The 20,689-nt window shown below is 57.3% G+C and overlaps 2 protein-coding genes across 4 annotated transcripts in view; one reads left to right on the top strand and one right to left on the bottom strand.

Annotated features, from left to right (window-relative positions):
- The window catches only part of NTN1 (netrin 1), a 193,604-nt gene extending 188,656 nt beyond the window's left edge, over positions 1-4,948 (top strand). For all 3 annotated transcript variants that reach the window (XM_059668642.1, XM_059668640.1, XM_059668641.1), the window contains exon 7: positions 983-4,948. In XM_059668642.1, coding sequence (XP_059524625.1) covers positions 983-1,311 — 329 coding nt within the window. In that variant the 3' untranslated portion in view covers positions 1,312-4,948. The remainder of the gene's footprint in view (positions 1-982) is intronic.
- Positions 4,949-9,830: 4,882 nt separating this feature from the next.
- STX8 (syntaxin 8) overlaps positions 9,831-20,689 on the bottom strand; it is a 230,268-nt gene continuing 219,409 nt past the window's right edge. Inside the window, exon 8 of the mRNA XM_059668636.1 lies at positions 9,831-10,004. Coding sequence (XP_059524619.1) covers positions 9,937-10,004 — 68 coding nt within the window. The 3' untranslated portion in view covers positions 9,831-9,936. The remainder of the gene's footprint in view (positions 10,005-20,689) is intronic.

Raw genomic sequence — 20,689 nt, 5'->3', positions numbered from 1 at the left:
TTAATATCTTGTAGAAATAACATTCAGTGGCACTCACTAGGGCACTGGTTCTTGGTGTGATCCCTGGGTCAGCAGCTTCAGCAGCACGTGGGAATTTGTGAGAAATGCGTACTCTCTTCCACCCCAGAAACTCGTGTTTTGATAAGCCCTTTGGGTTGAGAACCCATGTGCTCAGGGTGGACCACTGGTGGTCTGTGAGGTCTGAAAGGTTGGCGACCACAGTGCTAGAGAATTGGGAGGAAGGGGAATGGCCTGGGGGAGGTGAGAGGTGAGGGGGAGGGAGGGAAGCATGGCAAGGATGGGGAGTGGGCAGCACAAGAACCCTGGACGCTGGGAGAGGTGCTGTGGCACCCTGAAGGGTGGGTTCAGGGTGCACTGCCCCTGAGCACTGGGCTCCCACCATGGTTTTCTGAGGCATCAAGTGCGAGGTTGTGTGTCTGGAGGTGTCATGAGCTTGGTGCTAAGTGATTGGGGCCTTGGGAAGTGCCTGGGGTCACCTGAGGAGGTCCTGTGTCCCGTCCCCCTCCTACTCGCCAGCAAGGGGTATCCAGGCGTGCTGAAGGCACCTGCCCTGGGCAGATGGACTCTCTCTGCCCGGAGTGCTGGGCGCGGGGGTCAGTTCCGTGGTTTTCTTTCCTTCCGCGACCTAAGAGGGGGCTTGTCCCCAAAGGCAGTGCCGGGCGGCTCCTTCAAAATAGGCATGAGGTGAGGCTTGAAGCGATGGCCCTGGCCCAGGTATCAGGAGGTGGGCTTCCAGGTTAGCTTTGCCACCATCCACCCCCTCCCCAGTGGGACGCCCGGTGCAGCCGCTTCCCAGCTCTGGGTGTCCTTTTCCTCCCCATCAAACAGGCTGCCCCACTGTCAGCCTCGGGGAGGGTCAGGCAGACGGGACCCACCGGGCCACAGGAGCCGGCCACAGGAGCCGGGCGCACGGGCGGCAGCCCCCCGCCCCGCGCCCACCGCTGCCTGTGCTTCCTTGCAGCCGTCCAGATCCACATCCTGAAGGCCGACAAGGCGGGGGACTGGTGGAAGTTCACCGTGAGCATCATCTCCGTGTACAAGCAGGGCGCGAGCCGCATCCGGCGCGGTGACCAGAGCCTGTGGATCCGCTCGCGGGACATCGCTTGCAAGTGCCCCAAGATCAAGCCCCTCAAGAAGTACCTGCTGCTGGGCAACGCGGAGGACTCGCCGGACCAGAGCGGCATCGTGGCCGACAAGAGCAGCCTGGTGATCCAGTGGCGGGACACGTGGGCGCGGCGGCTGCGCAAGTTCCAGCAGCGCGAGAAGAAGGGCAAGTGCAAGAAGGCCTAGCGCGGAGGCAGCGGGTGGGCGGGCCGGGCGGCACCGCAGCTGCCCGGAGCCCCGAGGGCTTTCCCAGGTGGGGGGCGGGGGGCGGGGCTTCGGCGGGGGCGGGGCCTCGGCGGGGGCGGGGCCTCGGCGGCGCCTCTCCTGGCGGCCCCGCCCCTCGCCCCACTCGACGCGCCCCTGGCGGAGCCGCACGCGGGGGAGGGGTGCAGGCCAGGCCAGGCCCTGGAGAAATGAGGACGAGACTTAGCTACCTCACGGGCTCCTTCCCGAGCAGGGACGCGCTTCCCTGGGGCCAGGCGGGTCGCCGCGGCGGGGGCGGGGCAGCCCGATCTGGGCCCCTGGGCCTGACACGGAACGCGCGCTGGTGGAGCCGCACCTGCGGCTGGCGTACCGTTATGGAGAAGGGGACGTGAGGAGGAGAACTGTGAATTCTCAGGCCCCCAGTTGGGCCAGGGGCTGAGCGAGCCCGGCCAAACCATCACCCAAACGTAAAAGACTGAAAATCCCCCCCTTTTCCCTGACCCCTCTTTGTCACAGGACCCCCTGGTTGGGACAACTTGGGCCCCATCTGAAGGGGCCAGACAGGCATTTGGGGGCAGCAGGGCTCCCCATGCAGGCGGTGGTCCGTTGCCACCTGCTGCACTGGTCCTCCTGGGTGGGGCGAAGCAGGAACCCTTGCTGCCGCCCGCCCCCTCCCCCCCCCCCCCCCCCCCGGGTTTAGGTGCAGCCCAGGATTCTGGCCCAGGCAGAGGGCTGTGGACCCAAAGACACCCCTGAGAAGCTCCAGCCGGGTGGTCATGCCTCACTGAGCTGCCTGCCGGAGGAGGCACTGGGAAGGCACAACCTCCCAGAGAGTTTCCTCTTTGGAAACTTGGAACCAGCCCCTTTATGACATTTTCCAGGGGAGGGGACGGGCTCGGGCTGGGTTTATGGCAGTGACACTATTTGTGTAATGACATCAGCTCCCACCAGGCCCCTCAGCAGTGTTTGCAGCTGGGAAGGGCCTGGATGGGTATGGAATGCAGGCTGCAAAGGCGGTTACGCCGGCTGGGGGAAGGGGCTGGCCGAGTCAGGACCGGGTCTGTTGGCTCAGCAGGGCACAGTGTGCCCGCGCCATGGGCAGGCAAGGCCAGGAATGACCAGGTTCGGGGAACCGCGGAAACCATGACCACTTCCCGCTGCTGCCCTCACTCCTGGCTCCCAGGGGCAGCGGCTACTGGGCCGAGAAAGCCTGCTGAGCTACCCAGCTGCCTGCACCTGTCTTGGTCTACCCCAGGCAGAGCCTTGCCAGCCCTTCCCGGCTGTCCCCTTTGTGCCCTCCCCTTTCCAAGGCTCAGAGACACTGCCTTCAAGCAGGCAGCCCCCACAGGGCCTGTTCCTATGCCCGGGGCCCACGGTCTCCCTTCCCGAGCTCTCGGCACCTGGCGCAGAGTTAGCGGCCTGGCTTCCTCCTCACTCAGGACACTGGCTTCACTCTCCTTCGAGTTCGCCTGCTCAGAAGGGTCACACGGAGTGTGAAGGCGCCCTGTGGTCCGGCCCGCGTCCGGGCTGCCGCGTAGCGAGCACCTCCCTGTGCCTGGCACTTTACCCACACACCCCCCTGTGGCCCTCACGACAGCCCCGTGAGACAGGGATCCTTGCCCATCTCACCAGCGGGGAAACGGAAGCACACGTGCCCAAGGCCACCAGGAAAAGCGGCAGAACTGGACTCGCAGTCCAGGGCCAGGCTTGCTGACCACGGCCCTGCTGCCCTGGCCCGCTGCGCACCAGCTCCCACAGCAGCTGCGAGGGGTGCTCCTGGGAGGTCGCCACGGAGACACTGGCCCTGGTGGCACCTGGCGAATGGAGTGTGTGGGGTGGGCGCAGTGACATCTTCAGAGGTGGAGCAGGGGTGGTGGGCGAGGCGCACCAACCCAATTTGTAGGTTAAAGGCTCTGACGGGGGCCTTGGCTGATCTAAGACACAGCAGAAAGGACATTGGGCTGCCTGGTGGGGTGGGGTGTGTCTGGGGCGTGTGTGGAGGATTCCAGGAGAGACTGGCTGGCAGAGGTGCCCCCGTCGGGCGAGAGGACAGAATGGCCCTGGCGAGGGATATTTGTCTTCCCTGACTCCAGGCCCAAGACGGGAGCATAGGGACCGCTCTCCTAGCAGTGAGCCCTCTGACGCCGGCGCGCTTCGCCGAGTGCCATTAGCACCTCGCAGGCCTTGGCGTTTTGCTGGCCCACAGTCCTGTAAAGGCACTCACTGCTGGGGCTGGTCCTGTTCTGTTTACACCGGTCTGGCTTCTCTGCCTGCCTGTCCACAAGGGTGTGGCAGCCCCGCCACCTCCCACCCTGGGTCTGAGTCACCCAGGTCCATCCGAAGGCCAGCACGGGTGGTCTCCGAGGCCCCCAGCTCTGGAGCCAGCAGCCTGCCAAGCAGTAATACATCTTGCTTTAAACTCTACCAGCCTCACCCTCCTGCTCTGCCCCTGAGGGCAAAGGCCACCCAATCCACCCAGCAGCCTGGCCCCTGGGCCACGTGTCAGGGCGGCCGGATTTGTCACCACAGGCCTCCGCACCTCACTGACCCAGCCGGAACCCAGCCCCCAACTTCAGCGGCGAGGACCCCTCCCTGAGGAAGCACCTTGTCCACCAGAGGAGATGAATAGGAACTGAGGTGTGCCCGTTTGTACAGTTAGGAAGGGATGTAAAATGAACTAGATTTTGATTCTGAAGAGTATTAACCAGAATTGTGATATGTAGGTATTTGAAGAAAAACACCAGATTAGTCCTTTTTTGTTTTAAAAGATTCCCCACTTGTCCTTTTTCTTACCTGCTGGGTGGTCTGGAGCCCCTGACAGCGGAGTGGCTGCTTTACTGAGCATAGTAAAGAGGACGGGGTGGAGGGAGGGGGACACGGCACGGGCTGCCCGGGACTCACCTGCAGCCCTGCTTCTGTCCTGGGCAGGGCGGAGGCAGCCCCGCAGGTCCTGGGAAATGGGCGGGAGGCTGTGAGCTGCCCCCAGTGACCTGGAATTCCGTCTCCACAGTAGCGCGCAGGAAATGGGTATCAACTTTCTTGGGTTGGCCCCAGGTTGGAATGAGACCGAAATCGAGAAGATTCTGAGCGATCAGGAAATGATCCCTCCAGGAAACTGAAAAACATTGGGACCTCAATGCTCAAAGGAAGCGCCCCTATCACACCCCACGAGAGACTGAGAATAGACAACTAGACTCACCGGTGGGGGTCCTGGGCCATGGTTCAGCCACAGACATGCCATACCCCAGGGGCATCACAGTGTGTACTGAGGCCTCGCCTCTGCCACCCCAGCCAGCCCACTCCTCCTCATTCGCCATCCCCCCCCCCCCCACTCCTGGGTGCACTACCCCCCACCCCCGCGTTCCGGAATTCTGTTCACTCAGAATGGTAAATGTTTAGTTGTGACCATGACATTGGGTCAGTGCTCCTTTCCAATGCATACTAATATATTATGGTTATTATATATGAATATATTTAATGACATGGAAAAAGTTGTGGATTTTTTAAAGTTTTTTTTGTTTGTTTAGAGTTGTAATGGACCCAGATGGAACTTGTAACGTGGGCCCCACATGATAGAACTAAATGCAGATATCAATTAAATAAACTCTTGTACACTGTTCTCTGTCTCCCAGTCTTCACTGGTGGTCTGAGCTGGGGGGTGGGGGTGGGCATGCGGGAGGGGGGAGGACGGCAGGTCTTTGTGCCATTTAAGGAACGTGGATTCTGTGCTAAGAACTCCCAGCAGGACAGCCACTGGGTTCCCAGAGCCTGGGACAGAGCTCCAACTACCAAAAAACAGATAAATAAAAAACAAAAAGGAGCCGAACCGGTCTGGCTCAGTGGATAGAGCGCCGGCCTGCGGACTGAAGGGTCCCAGGTTTGATTCTGGTCAAGGGCATGTACCTTGGTTGCGGGCACATCCCCAGTGGGGGGCGTGCAGGAGGCAGCTGATCGATCTCTCTCATCGATGTTTCTGGCTCTCTATCCCTCTCCCTTCTTCTCTGTAAACAATCAATAAAATATTAAAAAAAAAGAAAAACCCAAAAAGGAAAAGGCCGCTTTGCTGCGAAGTCCTGGGGCCCAAAGTCTCTCAAATGGGTTGAGCTGTATTTAACACTCTGAGTGCCAACCAACATCCTAGGAACGATGCTAAAATTGCCAAGGCATTTTTGCCGATTTTACAGCAGTTTAGGAAAAAAAATTATGAATCGCAAGTAAATGAAGTTGCATATTCAAAAACTTAAGGAAACCTTTACTATGTTGACATATTTAGCAATATCATCATCACTAGACTTAGAACTGGACGCCATTTCGAAGCTCTGATAGTGCTCCCGGCACTTTTGGCGAAGGACGCGCTCCTCGGCACTCTAGGGGTTACGTCCCCCCAAACCATCCCTGGGATCCTTACCACTCCTTGGGGCTCCAGGTCCGGGCTCCGCAGGGGCGCAGGGACGGGCACACAGGTACTCTCCCCACCTGATCCAAAACCTGCAAGCAGAGGCTCTGCCTCTCACAGAACATTTCCTGAAAACCAAGAGGAGACTCTGGGGAGAAGACAGCAGGGTTAGTCAAACTTGGCCATTGCTCAAGGCTTTGCGCGGTGCAGGGCCGGGGCTGAGCTCACCGGGTTTCTGAGAAACTATATTTAAATCTCCAAATGGTTGTGATTTCTTTATTACACAAACAATCCAGCCATTAGGAACACGTTGTGTTGCTATGCAGCACGGCCGATCGGCACCAGGAGGCTGTCATTTCTGCACCCGGCTGTTCTGTAGGCAAGTCTCCGCTGGCACCTGGGAGGTGTGGAGCCCGTGCCTGCGGCGTGGGGCGCTGGATGTGGTGCCCTCGCCTCTCCTCAGGAAGAAACAGGCCAGCCCAGCTCCTCACCGGGTCCGGCTGGGGACCAGGAACTGTTCTCGGAGCCAGGGGTCAGAGCCGGGGCAGCCCCAGACAGGGCTGGCCTTGCATCCCGATCAGTCCCAGGAGTAAGTCCCTGCTGGAGCGGCACTTCCTGACCCTGGGTGGTCGGGGCGGAGGCAAGTCTCGGGTGGCCGGGCAGGCCAGGAAGAAAACCCGCACTTTCTGCAGAATTGGGCTCTTCCCAAGGCCAGTTCGGACCCAGCTGGGCCCCTGCAGGGCTGAAGGCCGAGAGGCCGGGCCAGAGTTTGTGCTGCACTCGGAACTCTCCCAGCTCTGGTCATTCTCTTCATGGGCCCAGTCCTCCCGATGTGGCTGGTGCCTGTCCTTCCTAAAGACGCCGTCTATGATCGAGGGGCCTGACCTTGGGGACGCTGCCGGGCCCTGTGCTGGCAGCTGCAGCCCGTCCCAGGCTGGAGGGAGGCAGGTTGGTCAGAGACACACGGGAGCGTGATGGAAGCCGCTGCTGCCTCTGGCCCGTCTCACTCTCTACGGAGAGAGGGCATCAACAGAGGCCACGCTCACAGCAGGGCGTAAGCTGGGTCGCTGCTAAGAGCTGGCCGAGTGGTCAGGAAGGTCCACGCTGGAGGCTGGAATGGTTAGGCACAAGGAAGCCGAGTGACCCCAGCAGGACTCGGGGCCCAGCGCAGTCCAGTCCAACGCCCAGAGCCTGCCGGGTGCAAGGCCTCCCAGGGCCTCTGGCTGTCAGAGACGCGCTCCTTCCTGAGGCCCGCCCCGCCCTTCCCGACATGCTGCCTCCTCATGGCAGACACACTCCTGGGTTTCAGACTTCGTTGCACAGACACCTCTTCTCTGCTCTTTTAAGACTAAATAAAGACGTAAGAAATACGCCAAGAAAAACTGGGAGTGGGCACCAAACAGCCAGTGAGAAACACAGTGCCGGACGGATGAACTCATCGCTTTATCGGACCGGAGGCTCACCGGACAGCAGCTCCCTTCTGCAAAGGGGTGACTTGGGAAGGAGTCAGAAGTACAGAGCAACGAGAGGAAAGGTGAATCCTGGCCCCCCTTTTTAAATAAAGGGGGGGACTCCACTCAACCCGGGGGGCTATTGACTAGATAAACGATGGTCTTCAGTCTTTGCCAAGGGCTCTCATGCCACCCGAAGCTGGAGCAGCAGGGTGAGGGCTCAGGGGAGCCGAGGAGAGGCAGGGAGGCTGGCGGGCGGGCTGAGGGTCGGGGCTCTGCTGGCCCAAGAGATCAGGGGCAGACCGGCCTGGGGCTAATAGAGACTAAGCTCAGCTACAGCTAATCAACTTTCAACGGAGCAGAAGTCCCCATCGTAACCAGCTATCTGGATTCCTTTATATGGTATCCAGACTAGAAATGCTTATAATTAATAACCAGTTAAGTTAAACAATACTTACACTGTTATTTCACTCAAGTCTATTTCCACTGAAAAAACGCCCGAGGTATGGGCGCCACATCCCGCCCTCGCCTTTCCTCTCTGCTCCGTGAGGTCTCGCTGCTCACAGGGCAGGCTCAGAGCAAGGCCACCAGGGCTGCACTCCTGGCACCTGTGAGGGGAAGGGCAGGCCTTCCCAAGCCCGGCCAGATAGTGCCACTTCATGTTAGCTGTCACCCTAGAGTGGCTCTAGGCAACAGACCCCCAGAGTGATTGGGGAATGCCTCGCCACTTCCGGTCTGCCCTTCGCTGCAGGGTGGGGTGGCTGTCTCTTGGGAGAAGTGCACCCCAAGAAAGCTAAGTAAGGAGCAGGGAGCCATCCTGCCCAGCACGCCTACCTCTGGGCGCGCACTGCCTGAGTCTGGATGGCAGGTCCCTGCAGTCCGACCTGGCCTGGCTTCCACCCCCCATACCCCTGTCCCGCATCCCCTCCCTGTCCCCCATCCCCTCCCCGCACCCCACCCGCCTGCAGGTCCATAGAAGTGAGGTTGCTGTCCGGGTCTCCGGGCTGCAGAGCTGGCGGGCCTCGGGCCCACTCCTCCCGAGAACAGAAGCTGTTGTGTGCAGACATCAGCTCAGTGTTTGGCTTGAAAGGGCCTTTCCGTGCGGCGGAGCCAGAACGCCGTGGCTCCGGTTCAAAGACGCCCACGAGTTGCCGGGCTCCGTGCTGAGCAAGTCAAGAGGAGGTGAGAAAGTCAAACAGACCTTCAATGCAGCCTCCCATGAGCCCCAAAGTGGGGGCTCCAAGGAGACACTGTTTACAGATTTGGGGTTTTGCACGACACACTGAAAGCCGTGGCTCTCAGATTCCTGATCTGCTGTGGGTGATCCATCGGCAACCACTCCGCTCCCTGCCCCCCAGCAGAATGCACCCCTGGCCCCAGTCCAGCGCGGCTCCTCTCCTTCCGACCCTGCCCATCCTGAAGCACGCCTGCTCCCTTTCCTCTCCTGGGCTCTGCAATCCAGTTCCCCAACAGACGGCCTGGCTCACTCCTACCTGCCTCCGCTCCCGGCCCCCTCACCCCATCAGTCTGTCCACAGGGGTCAGGTGACGCCCTCATGTGCGAAGGTGCCCACAGTATCGAGGAAACCCACCAACCATCCCCAGGACTCCCCCACACAGGCCTGTCCTCTGCTTTGCCTCAGGGAAGTCTTGTGCTTTGGAACCTGCCCCATCACCAATGTGAATTCTTTCCCCTTTTGCCAGAGGGCCAAGCAAGGCTGGCTAGCCCGGCCTGCTTTCTGCACAGGCAGGAGAGGGCAGGAGCTGGCCCTCTGCCCTGAGGGTCGGGGCTCTGCGGGCCCAAGAGGTCAGGAGCAGACTGGCCTGGGGCTAATAGAGACTAAGCTCAGCTACAGTTAATCAAGTTTCGACGGAGCAGAAACTTTAGGTTCTCCAGCCTCCTCTCACCTGGAGAACTCGCCAACACCCCCAGGGGCCGGATGGCCCGCAGGCCTGCTCCCCCTCTGCCCTTTTCCATGGGGGCAGTCACAGGCTGGGTTGCCAGACCCAGGTTAGGAGCCGAATAAGGCCCCTGACTCCATACACCCGCCTTTCTTTGAACCCTAAACAGTACTTCCCAGACGGACCTCTTCCCTCCCCACCACCTCATGTAACGGCCGCATTCTGGCTGCTGATCAAGTTGTTTCAGCCTTGGAAACGGTTACTGTCACCGCAGAAATGAGAGAAACTGTGCCTCTGGGTCTGAAGGCAGCTTCGCTGAGTCCAGAGAGGCTGTAGCAATGGCAGCACCACCAGGAGCGGCGCACCTGGCTGGGACGTGGGCAGGGAGCTGGGTACACATTGACACTGCGCCTGTCAGCCCTCGCGTCACTCCCTCCGCGCCCCCACCCCCCGCCCTGGCTGGACAACGCGGCCTTGACCGTTCGCTGATTTCCTACGTGGACACACGACCTCTTAGCAGACCAGACATTCCCGGTTACTCACTGCCTGTGCGCTCGGTACCATCCCCCAGGGCGCCTGCGCACTTTGGGGCGGGTGGACTCCACTGTAGCCGTGGCAGTGCCCACTCGAGGAACCTTGGGCTGGCACAGAAACGACCAAGGCTGACCCGAGAGGGCCGCACTGGGCCTGAGACTCCGTCGGCTCCGGGGCTGCCACGCAGTTTGCTTTGACCAAAGCCACGCACATGGACAGTTCAGAGCTTTGAGGGGATTTATTGGGAGCGGCTTCCGTGTATCAAAAGGTGCTGAGCTTTTCTCCGTCGCCGGCAGGAGTCCAGCTGGTGGCCCCGCTATTGCCACTAGCTGGTAGGCCAGACCGCAACCACCACAATGGCCACGAGCAGCAATAAAATCACCATCATCATCCCTGAAAAACAGAAGCAGAAGAGACCCCTGTGAGTGACCCACGTGGACGAGCATCCCGCGCCCTGAGCACCTTCAGGGAGGACGGCAGGTGCCGTCCATCTGCTCCCCGGGAGCCTTTACTTTGTGCTTCGAGGTGTGTTGGGCGCCAGCACCCATGGGCACGGCCCAAACTCTGCTGTGGGCAGCGGGTGCAGAAGGGAGGCTCCGGGGACGCTGGCGAGTCTGCAACCCACCACCTCGAGAGGTGTGCAGCAAAGTGCAGGAGCTCCTGACAGCAGGGCTGGGGGGGATCCAGGGAGGGCCCCCATCCAGCACTGTATGCTCGGCCCCCAGGTCTAGCTTCTGTGTGCAGCCCGACCCTGGTTCCTGTTTGCATTGATGAGACACCGAGAAAGGAAAGGGCTTCTGAGTTTACAAAGAAATTCATTCTAGAATCCGTTATCTCCACCATCCACACGGCTTTGCCTTTTCTTCTTGAGCCCAAGATACTTATGTCATCCATCTGTGAAAATACGCAATAGAGGGGCTTTTCTTCACATGTACATTTTTGTTAGTATTTTTTCTGTTTTATTTCCTAACATTTCTTGGCTGGGAGACCAAGGCCAGCATCAGCCCTCGGGCCAGGCCGCTCCCTGTCTGTGCCCAGCTCCACCCACACTAGCACCTGCCAACGCCACCCGCCTCTCCAGCGCATCCTGGGACAGGACTGCCCATTCCTGCAGCGCGGATGAGGAGGCCCACGAGAACGCCCACCCTTCGCTCACTGACTCCCACGCTTCCCGGTGTGTAGTGAGTGCTGACCACACCAGGCACCTGAGGCCAGCGTATGCCAGAGGTGGGCATGGTTACCACAGAGCAAGCACTCAATCATTTGCCTCCTGGAGGATCCCTGAGCACAGAGGCCCCAAGAGGGAAGTGAGCAGCAGATGGGGTAAAGCACCTGAAAATGCTCTATATAGTAACAGTGAGTCGAGCCCACAGGCCCACGTGGTCGTGGCCACCAGGGCTGACCACCTCAGACCGAGGAGCTGTTTTTGGAGAGGTCAGGGTCCTGAGAGTTCAACAACTTATTCTCTCATGGGAAGCCATCAGCTAGAAAACCACTGGTCACATCTGGCTCTTTCAATTTCAATTAATTAAAAGGAAATAGAGTTAAAAATTCAGTGCCTCAGTTGCACTAACCCTATTTCAAGTGCTTTAGAGCCACACGTGGCCAATGGCTACCATATTGCCAGAGACAATAAAGACCACCATCATGGAAAGTTCTTTCCGACAGAACTGAGAGTGTGGGGCTTTGATTATCTTATTCTCTGCTGCACCCCAGCTTCCACGACAGTGCCTGGTGTGGGACTCAGTACATAGCTGTTGAATAAATGAATGACGGGCTGCTCAATGCCTTTTCAACACTCACTCTACACTTGGATAGCTTCCCACGCTGGGAATTCTGTTTTTCCCTCTTCTTGAGTCAGTTTTGTTAAGTTATATTTTTCTGGGAAATTGCCATTTTTTTCCTGAGTATTTAAAAATACTGGAATAAAACTATTCATTGTATTCTTATAATTTAAGTACTATGCTAAATCTGTAGCCCTGGCCGGGTAGCTCAGTTGGTTACAACATCATCCCAATACGCCAAGGGTTTGATCCCCTGGTCAGGGTACATACAAAACTCAACCGATGAATGCATAAATAAGTGGCACAACAAAGTGATGTTTCACTCTCTAAAATCAATCAATCAATAAAAATTTAACGCTATGCTATATCTATGTCCTTCTGTTTATTTCTAACCATTATTTGTGCTCTCTTTTCTCTTGACTAGCCTTGCCACAAAGTGTGCCTGTTTACTAATCTTTTCTAAGGAAAACTTTTGACTTTGACAATCATCTCTCATTTATTTTCTGTTTTATTAATTTCTGCATTTATTTTCTTTAATCCCACTCTCCTGGATTTACTTTGCTGTTCCTTCTCTAACTTCTTAAGTTGAAAGTTAACTCATTCACTTTCAATCTTCTAAATATTATGCCTCTAAACCTATAATTTGATATGAAATAAACATTGTTAGTTTCCAAATTAAAAATATTTTTTAAAATTTCACCCTGACCAGATAGCTAGCTCAGTTGGTTGAGTGTTGTCCCAATAGGCCAAGGTTGCAGGTTCGATCCCCGGTCAGGGCACATACAAGAATCAACCAATAAATGCATAGGTAAGTGGAACAACAAATCGATGTTTCTCTCTCTCCCCCTTCCTCTCTCTAAAATCAATAAATAAAAATTTCAACAATTACTTCTTTGGCCCAATAATTATTTAGAAGTGTGTTTTAACATTTCCAATTCATTGAAACATACTTATCAGAATGTATATTTTTAAAATTCTGCAACAATAATACATGCTCTATATTTTGATGTGAAAATATCTGTGGTTTCTATTAGTGACGAAGTCACAAGTTCTAACACTACTGTTGCCTGTTAACTGTCTTCTTAATTGAAGAAAATGCTAAATATCCATCAGAGGTTAGTGAGAATAAGAATGCAATCAGCTTTCCCCTCCCCGTTCAGACTCCTGAATTCCAGCACAGACCCCAGGGTTCACTGGAGTTCACAGTGTGAATTTACAACCCACCCATGTTGGCACGGCACGCCCACAGCTCTGAGTCCTGAGGAGTGGCTTAAAAATGTGGCAAGCTCCCCTTGTCGTCGCCCTGTGGCAAGGGGCACATGTTTTCGAAGACACCCACCCCCTTTCTCTGGCGGTCCAGGCTTTGAGAGCACTCCCTCTGGGGAGCTGGGCTCTCCCCCAGCTTTATGTGGACGTACACCTTTCTGCATCGTGGGCCAGCAAACCGTGGCCCAGGGGCCACATCTGGCTTGTGGGCTGTTTTTGTACGATTCATAAGCTAAGAATGGTTTATATATATTTAAAAGGTTGTCAAAAAAGAAGCCCAGTTCAGGGGTTGAGCATCAACCTATGAACCGCGAGGTCATGGTTCGATTCCCGGTCAGGGCACATGCCGGGGTGTGGGCTCGATTCCCAGTGTAGGGTGTGCAGGAGACAGCCAGCTGGTCAAGGATTCTCTTTCATCATTGATGTTTCTCTCTCTCTCTCCCTCTCCCTTGTTCTCTGAAATCAATAAAAGTATAATCAAAAAAAAGAAAGAAAGAAAAAGAAGATGCCACACTGTCCGTGGTCTGCGAAGCCTCGCTTACTGTCTGGCGTTCACAGAGCTGGGCCGAGCCTGCTCTGTGTCGCTGTGGCCGACAACGACCCAGCTGCGCATCAGTCGCTCATCCAGGTGCCGGTTTCCGGTTCTCTCTCCATTTGTTTCATCCGGGGATTTCCTGTCTTCCTTGTAAATTCAGCTAAGCCTTAACATTTTAGGGGGTGTTGTCATATTTTATCTAGCACCTCAAGATGCTTATAGAGAGGGGTGTGTGTGTGTGTGTGTGTGTGAAGATTATCTCCATCCATCTTCTTGCCAGAACCGGAAGAACAAATCTTCTCATTCGTTTCTGCCTCCAGAAACACCTTTTAGGTTGATCACGAGCTCCACCTGGGCAGGAATCCCCCTACTTCTGGACGGGGGTGCTTACATTGCACAATAAAAATATGATGGAAATGGGGGAAGCAGACAGTGAGGTGGTGCGTCAGGGGCGAGGGCTGGCCCCCAGAGCCCGGGGCAGGGGGGTTAGGAAAGCAGAGCTCACGAGTGGTGTGCCAGAGAGAAGGGCCGTCACGTGCTCAGGTGGGTCAGAGCCGGAGCACACGAGGCCGAGGGGCGCCTTGGGCAGCAAAGGTCCTGGACTGAGGCTGCGATGGCCCAAAGGAGAGGCCGACGCAGCAGAACAAGTGATGAGAGCAGTGACTGGTTGGGAAACAGAATCCTCACACCCGGTTTCAGTGTAAACACACAGAACGGTCAGTCCCAGGGAAGAGCCTGCGCCGTCTCCCGCTTGGGCCACTGCAGGGACTGACCCGCCGCTCCTGTCACCCAGCGCAGCGCCCACAGTTCAGCTGGAATGGGAATCAGATCCGGCGACTTCCTGGCGTGAAGCTCTCCGATGGCGCCCTAGCCAGTTTGACTCAGAGGATAGAGCGATGGCCAGTGGACTGAAGGGTCCCAGGTTCGAATCCCGTCAAGGGCACACACCTGGGTTGCAGGTTTGATCCCCAGCCCTGGTCAGGGCGTATGTGGGAGGCAACCAATCGATGTGTCTCTTTCACACTGATGTTTCACTCTGTCTCTTCCCCTCCCTTCTACTCTCTCTAAAAATCAATGGAAAAATACCCTGAGGTGAGGATGAACAACAACAAATTCTCCGACAGCTTCAGCTCAAGTCTAAACTCTTCCCAGTGGTTACAAGGCCCTGTACAGCCCGGCCCTTCCACCCCTGAGCCACACTACCCCTGTGGTCTAGCCACCCTGGCTGTGGGTCCTCAGCGGGCCGAACTCCTTCTCACCACCAGCCTGTTCTCTTGCCATTCTTTCCGCCCAGACAACGGTATACACTCTTGGCCCAGATAATCCCTCCTCGTCCCCCAAATCTCACGAGTGTCACTCCCTCGAGGAGCTCCATCCAGACCTCCAGCGGACCGTTGTCCCTCTTGCTGTCCCTCTCTCTCTGTCGTGGCCCTTCCTACATCCTAGCTTAGGTCCTCAGTGACTAGCTCCTCCGCTGGCCCATGAGCGTCCAGGCACCGTGCCTGTCTAGTCCACCACCCGACCCCCAGTGCTGGGAACAGAGCCTGGCTCCTGAAAGGGGCCCAGCACATTCTTTTTTATGTAATAAATAACTACTGAGTACCTGGGCGGCACAAGAGCCAATGAAAAGGACACAGAAGCAATGGTCCGGAGTGAGAGAGAAGCTGAGAAAGGTGTCAAGGAGGCCAAGAAAGGAGACAATTCAACAGATCAGTGCTGGTCTCCAAACACTGGCACAGGTTCGCAGAAGGGAGGGCGGGTCCCTTGGAACTATTGTTAATTCCGCATTTCTCTTTAAGCTGCTGATTGCTCTTTCACAGAAACTGTGAGTTATACAAATGGTGCCACAGTGAAGGTGTGACAGGGTACACAATACCTGTGAAAAATGGAAGCACTTCAGCCATTGACACCAGAGATGGTGTCACTTGATAATATGTGATAAACTGGGCTCTTGTCCCGAGATGAAAAGGGAGACCAGAGAGTAATGCCCAATCAGACTCTTACATTTCAAACCCTTTCAGAACAGACAGGGGCCACTGGGGAGGAGATTCTCAATAGATTTAAGCAAACCGCTGTGCACAGAGGGCCAGCGGAGGAAGTCATTCCGAGACCGCAAGTGACAGTGATAAGCAAAAGCCAGTTGTGGCCTTTGGATTCTGTTGGACAAAGAGCAGGTGTTGACACACCTTATCGCCGCGGTCCTCTCTCTGTAAGGAGTGTGGCTTTCCTGGAATGTGACCGCGGCTCTGGCACCTTTCCTGAATGGAGGCTCTCTCCTCTAAAGCATTTCACAGAGGAGCCCGGGCCTTCTGGAAGCCGGGAGAGCTCAGCCATGCTGTGGGGGGACATTCACATGCCAGGTCTGCGCTGGCTGCCACGGGCGGAGGGGGGTACAAGGGGGTCGCCTCGCTGAGTTCTCAGCAGCAGAGGACTCTCATCTCTTCCAGGGGAGGGAGAGGGGGTTCTGGGAGGTGGCTCTCCTCCGTAGGCCCTACGGCAGGGGTGGGGAACGTCCACCCCTGGGCCACGTCAGGCCGGCGAAATCATCCGGTCTGGCCCTGCCAAGGCGTTAGGGGTGAGTTAATGAAATGTCTGACCAAATCCAGCAGCTCATGTTTAAGCTGATCATGCTGTATGGCCCAAGAACGATGTTATAAATATCCACGTGCCCTGGGCAGAAGAAAGGCTCCCCGCCCTGCCCTGGGCTGAACCCGGCGGGACTGACCCTGGGCCACGCCCTCGCCCTTTCCCTGCATCGGGGCCTGTGCCGGGGACCGTCTCCCACAGTGTGGGGTTGGTCAGGGAGGCCCAGACTTCTTTGGGCTGCAAAACTGGTATAAAGAGGTTCTTCTGTCTTGCCTTCTTCTCTTTTCTTTCTCCGCCCTTCCTTCCTGTATCTTTCTATGGTGAAAGAATTTAAACAGATACAAAAGGAGACAGAGTATAATGAGCTGTGATGAGCGCAGCGCTCAGCTTTAACAAAGACCCATTCACGGCCGTCCGTGGACACCTCACCCGCCCCTGCCCGTGCGTTTTTCTGCAGCACACCCAGAGCCACTCCTCGTGAACACGTCAGTAAGTACCACTGAGAAGGCAGCATGAAAACGAAGACGCCGCCGCCACCCAGTGCGGGGCTCACAGTTTCTTAGAGGCGGGAGGTGTCCGCTGGGCAGAGCAGGACCCCGTCCCCGCGGGAGGGCCAGAGCGCCCGCGGTGCCGGGAGAACCTGCTGGCATCCATCACCTGGGAGAGAGCACTTCCTTCTCCTGCCTCAGAGGAATGCTTCAACCTCGGGGGCTGGTCCTCCATCCCAGCCAAGGAAATAGCTGACATTTCAGGACGAGGAAAGACAGTTGAACATCTGGGAAGCTGCCAACTTCTCAGACAAAGGATGCTCTCTGCCCCAGCCCCGCGCAGGAACACCTGGCGAGCTCCTGACAGCGGATCACTTCCTCCGCTTCGCTCGGCCCCGCGGGCGGCGGGCACCTGGAGAGGCAGGCTTTCCTTCCCGGCACCAGCGCCCCTCTCGGGCGGGCATGCGGAGCCGCTTACGGGGGCGGCCAGAACTGTTTCCTTCGGTCAGTTTACCAGATGAGTATTACTCAACCACTTACAATATTTACAAGTCCAGCTCAGAGCAATTAAAAAAAGATGTAAGAAAATAAACTCTGTTCCAAACAGGGAAAGGACATGAAACACAGTCTCTCAGGAACAGGGTTGTGTTTTCTGAAGGTTGTTCCTTTGGATTAATGGTCCCTATTTCTTCCCAGGGAAACACTGGACCCTGCAAATTATGGAGGCTGTGCTGCCAATACCTCTGCCTCAGCTGAGCCTAGGTAACAGCTCCGTGCTCACTAACAAGGAAGAGGAGAAGAGGGGAGAGGAGGGGGCGAGGGGGTGGAGAGGGAGAGAGAGAGGGGTAGAGAGAGACACCTCCATACTGGACACCTCTCCCTTTAGCTGTAGGAAATGTGGGAGATAAGGATGGTGGGAGAGGAGGGGGATAGAGGGGGAGGGGTGGCAGCAGGTGATATGAAGGGCAAGTTTATCTAAAAGTCTTTTTACCTGGTTTTGTTTATCACAAGCAAAGTCATGCTGGTCGCCTGCTGTTGGTTGTTTTGAACCAAAATACATACTCCCCTGCTGTCTGCCGGCTCTCCCCAGTGGAGCCGTCAGGGCCGACAGACGACTCTCACACACGGGTAACCCCCAGACCCACGGGGGGCATTGCTGCAAGGATCCTGCAGGTGTCTGCCCAGCTGTGCCGGCCGCTAGGTGACATTTGCTTAAGTATTAGCTGTCAGATGCTTGCAGCAGACTCCCGAGTTAAGGTGGGGAATACGCAGGAGAGAAGACAAAACTGGAATATTTGTTTTCAAAAGTTCATGTAAATGTTCCCTTTAATCCCATTACTGGGCAAATAAGCGAAGAGAAGAGCAGACGCCTGCAGAGGTGAACATATTGACAGTCTGACTTTCCGCTGAATGCCTGGAGGCCTGCGGCCACCCTCGAGATCCCCCTCGGTCTGGGCTGCCCGCTCGGAGCTGTTTGCTTTGCCGGTTGCCGCCGGCGTGGGCACCTGCCACCTGCCTCCAGCGCCTACAAGCTCAGCTGTGCTGGGAAATGCCATGGGCCTTGGGTTTGCCCAGAACGGATGGCGGGTGGCAGGCCCCGAGTCGTCCGTGGACTGTCACACCAGGTCCCACATGTTCATTTCCCACCACAGAGCTTCCAGGAGACACGGTGACCAGTCCTCCCTGACTTGCTGAGTCGGCTCTGTTCTTACTGGCCCTCGCCCACCCCTGCAGGCTCGCCCTCTCTGTTGGTGGTAACCCCCCCTTGCACTCAGCTCAGAGGCGCCCATCTCCTCTGCTGACCTCACATCCTCTTTCCCCTCTGCTTCTCAACACCCCCCGCCCCCGGCCACCGCAGGGCCAAGGCGCTGCACTCAGCTCAGCTCCCACTCCTCTGGCAAGACCCTGGGCCCGGCGGCATGGCCCTGGAGTCAGGTAAGCGCAGCCAGGCTGCAGCTCTTCCCCGCTGCCCTCCATCTTTGCACTCAGATTATCGTTCCTGCCTCTTTCCTTAGGTCGCGAATCTCCAGGGACAGGTCATGTGGTAGAAGGGACACTGGTTTTAGGAGTCAGGGGGACCTGGCTTCGGACCTGCCACTTTCTGGCTATAAGATGCTGGGGATGTTCCTGTACTCTGAGTTCTGGCATCTGGAAAACAGCCTAAAATGCTGCTTCCGTAGGCTGGTGTGAGGGTCAACAAGATGAAGCACGAAACTTCTAGACCCGAGTTGGCAGGCCACCAACGGGAGCTCTGGTGACAACAATCATTGCTTGTATAGCCCACTGCCCGAGAATGGCGCCTTGTGTACGGCAGAAGCTACTGAATGGCCTGGGAGAGCGCCGGCCTCTCGGTTTAACAACAGAAATAAAATGTCCTTCATTCCAAAAGGAAGAGGAACGGAAGCAGAGGAGCACCTGGGTGGCACTTGGGTAGGAACAGAGCCGATTCCAGCCGAGCCTGGCGGGGTGACGGCGCCCAGGAAAGGTAGGCAGTTTGGGTGGATGCCTGGCAGAGCCGTGTTGGGCACTGGCCACGGGAAGGACAGCTGTGCTGGCTGGGCCGCTGGCTGAAGTCAGGCCCCGGAGCCCGGCCCAGTGGGCGCCAGGTGTGCGGGCTGTGAAAACCGCCCCGGGAGGGCTGCTGGGAGGGAAAGCAGGGCAGGGCAGGGCAGGGAAGGGGCATGCATCGAGGAGGTCAGAGTGAATCCAAGGGGGTGGAAGATCACAGGAAGCTCGAGGGAGGGCGGCAGTTGTGCCCGGCACCGTACCCTCCTCAGCGGCATGGAGAATGGGCGGAGAGGGGCTCAGGGCCCGGGAGCCGGGCATGTTAGCTATGATGGCACAAATAATAATGACAATGACAACAAAAATAATAACAGGAAGAAAAGAAGTGGAAAAAAAATAGGAGCTACTGTTATGCCGTGAGGTGCGTGTGCACAGAGCCCTCCCGTGCTTAGATTCCTACTATTCTCACCGTACGGCAGCGGGGCTGCTGGAACGAAGCTCCCCCCAACTTACAGGAGGAGACGGGCTCAGAGGCTGGTCACGCCACCTGCCCCGAGAGAGCCGCTGGAGCAGGGCCGACGGCAGGGCAGGACGGGCTGGGGCACATGGCCAGTTCTCCGGGCGGAGTCAGGTGCAGCTGGAAACCAGCCTGCAGCCAGGGCGCAGGGTGGGAGGGGGCGGGGGAGGCCACGGAGTCCTGGCCTGGCCAGCGTTCTGCACCCGCTTCCTCGGGCTCAGGAGGGAAAACACAACCTCAAGGCTGGAGGGGCCACGTGGCGCTCATCGCGGCCCAGGGCCTGGCCCGGGCCAGGGCTCACTAACCTCTGGCTCCATCTGCAAAGTGCAAGCTTCTGAAGGTAAACACCACGGCCTTCCCGAGGTGGCTCTTGGGGGGGGGGGGGGGGGGGACAAGCCCAGGCCCCGGGCCCCGTGCCTCCAGGACAGACGTGAGCTGGGGTGGATGGGAGGACAGAGACCTCCTACGCTGGCACTCAGCCCTGCCCTCTGACGGCCAGGCCTGTCCCTGGGCTGGTGCCATCTCAGTGCAGACGGGAGGTAATAGTCCACGTAAACAGAAAAACTCCAAGAGAATCAACTCGCAGGGGAAGGCCGCTGCTGGGGGAGAGGAGAGCAGCAGAGGCGTGTGCTGGGGAGGAGGGAGAGCAGAAAGCAGGGACGGTGACCTGAGAACAGGGGGGCTGGGAGGAGGAGAAACGCACTTGCCCAAAAACAGGAAATTAAAAGGAAGTAAGACTGTACGAGCAGGCAGAGGCCCGGACGAGGCCTCGTGAGAGGCAGGCTCCCGGGTGCAGGCGTCAGGTGCGGGCACAGCCACAGGGCGGGAGGCGAGCACTCAGCCAGCAGGCCCCGTGGGAGAGCTCATCGCACGGCCCAGGGGGGTCAGGCCCAGGAAGGGGTCCCCGTGCACAGCCCACGCGGGCAGATCAGTCAGATCAACCACGCCAAAGCCCGACCCAAGAGACGCTCATTGAGCGGCTGCTGTGGGCCGTGCCCAGTGGTGCAGAGGTACACGCTGGCCCGTTCAGGGCCTCCCAGCCCCCGAGGAGAGGCAGAAAAATCAGCCCACGCTGCCTCCCCCAAACAAAACAAAAGTCTCCGCAGACAACACCTCCTTAGGGAGCCTGCAAAGACTCGGCCGTATTGTGCTTCCTGCCAGAGCGGGCCCACTAGTTTCTAGGCCCATTCCCACGCTTGTCCTTAATGTGTTCTTCATTTCCCTTCCCCGAAGTAAGTTCCCCCAGCAATGGCCACAGTTCCGTGGCCGAGTCCAATTGCAAATAGATAACCCATCACATCGGCAATCAGAGGCAGCCCAGGGCGAGTTGTCACGTCGATAATTTAATGCCCATTCGCTGGCGCTATCAGTGTTTGCTCAGAAACGTCCCCTTGCTG

This window comes from Myotis daubentonii, chromosome 16 (assembly GCF_963259705.1).
Source record: "Myotis daubentonii chromosome 16, mMyoDau2.1, whole genome shotgun sequence".
Lineage (NCBI taxonomy): Eukaryota > Metazoa > Chordata > Mammalia > Chiroptera > Vespertilionidae > Myotis > Myotis daubentonii.
The sequence above is the reverse complement of the archived record's forward strand: the minus strand, read 5'-3'. Positions and strand labels throughout refer to the sequence as shown.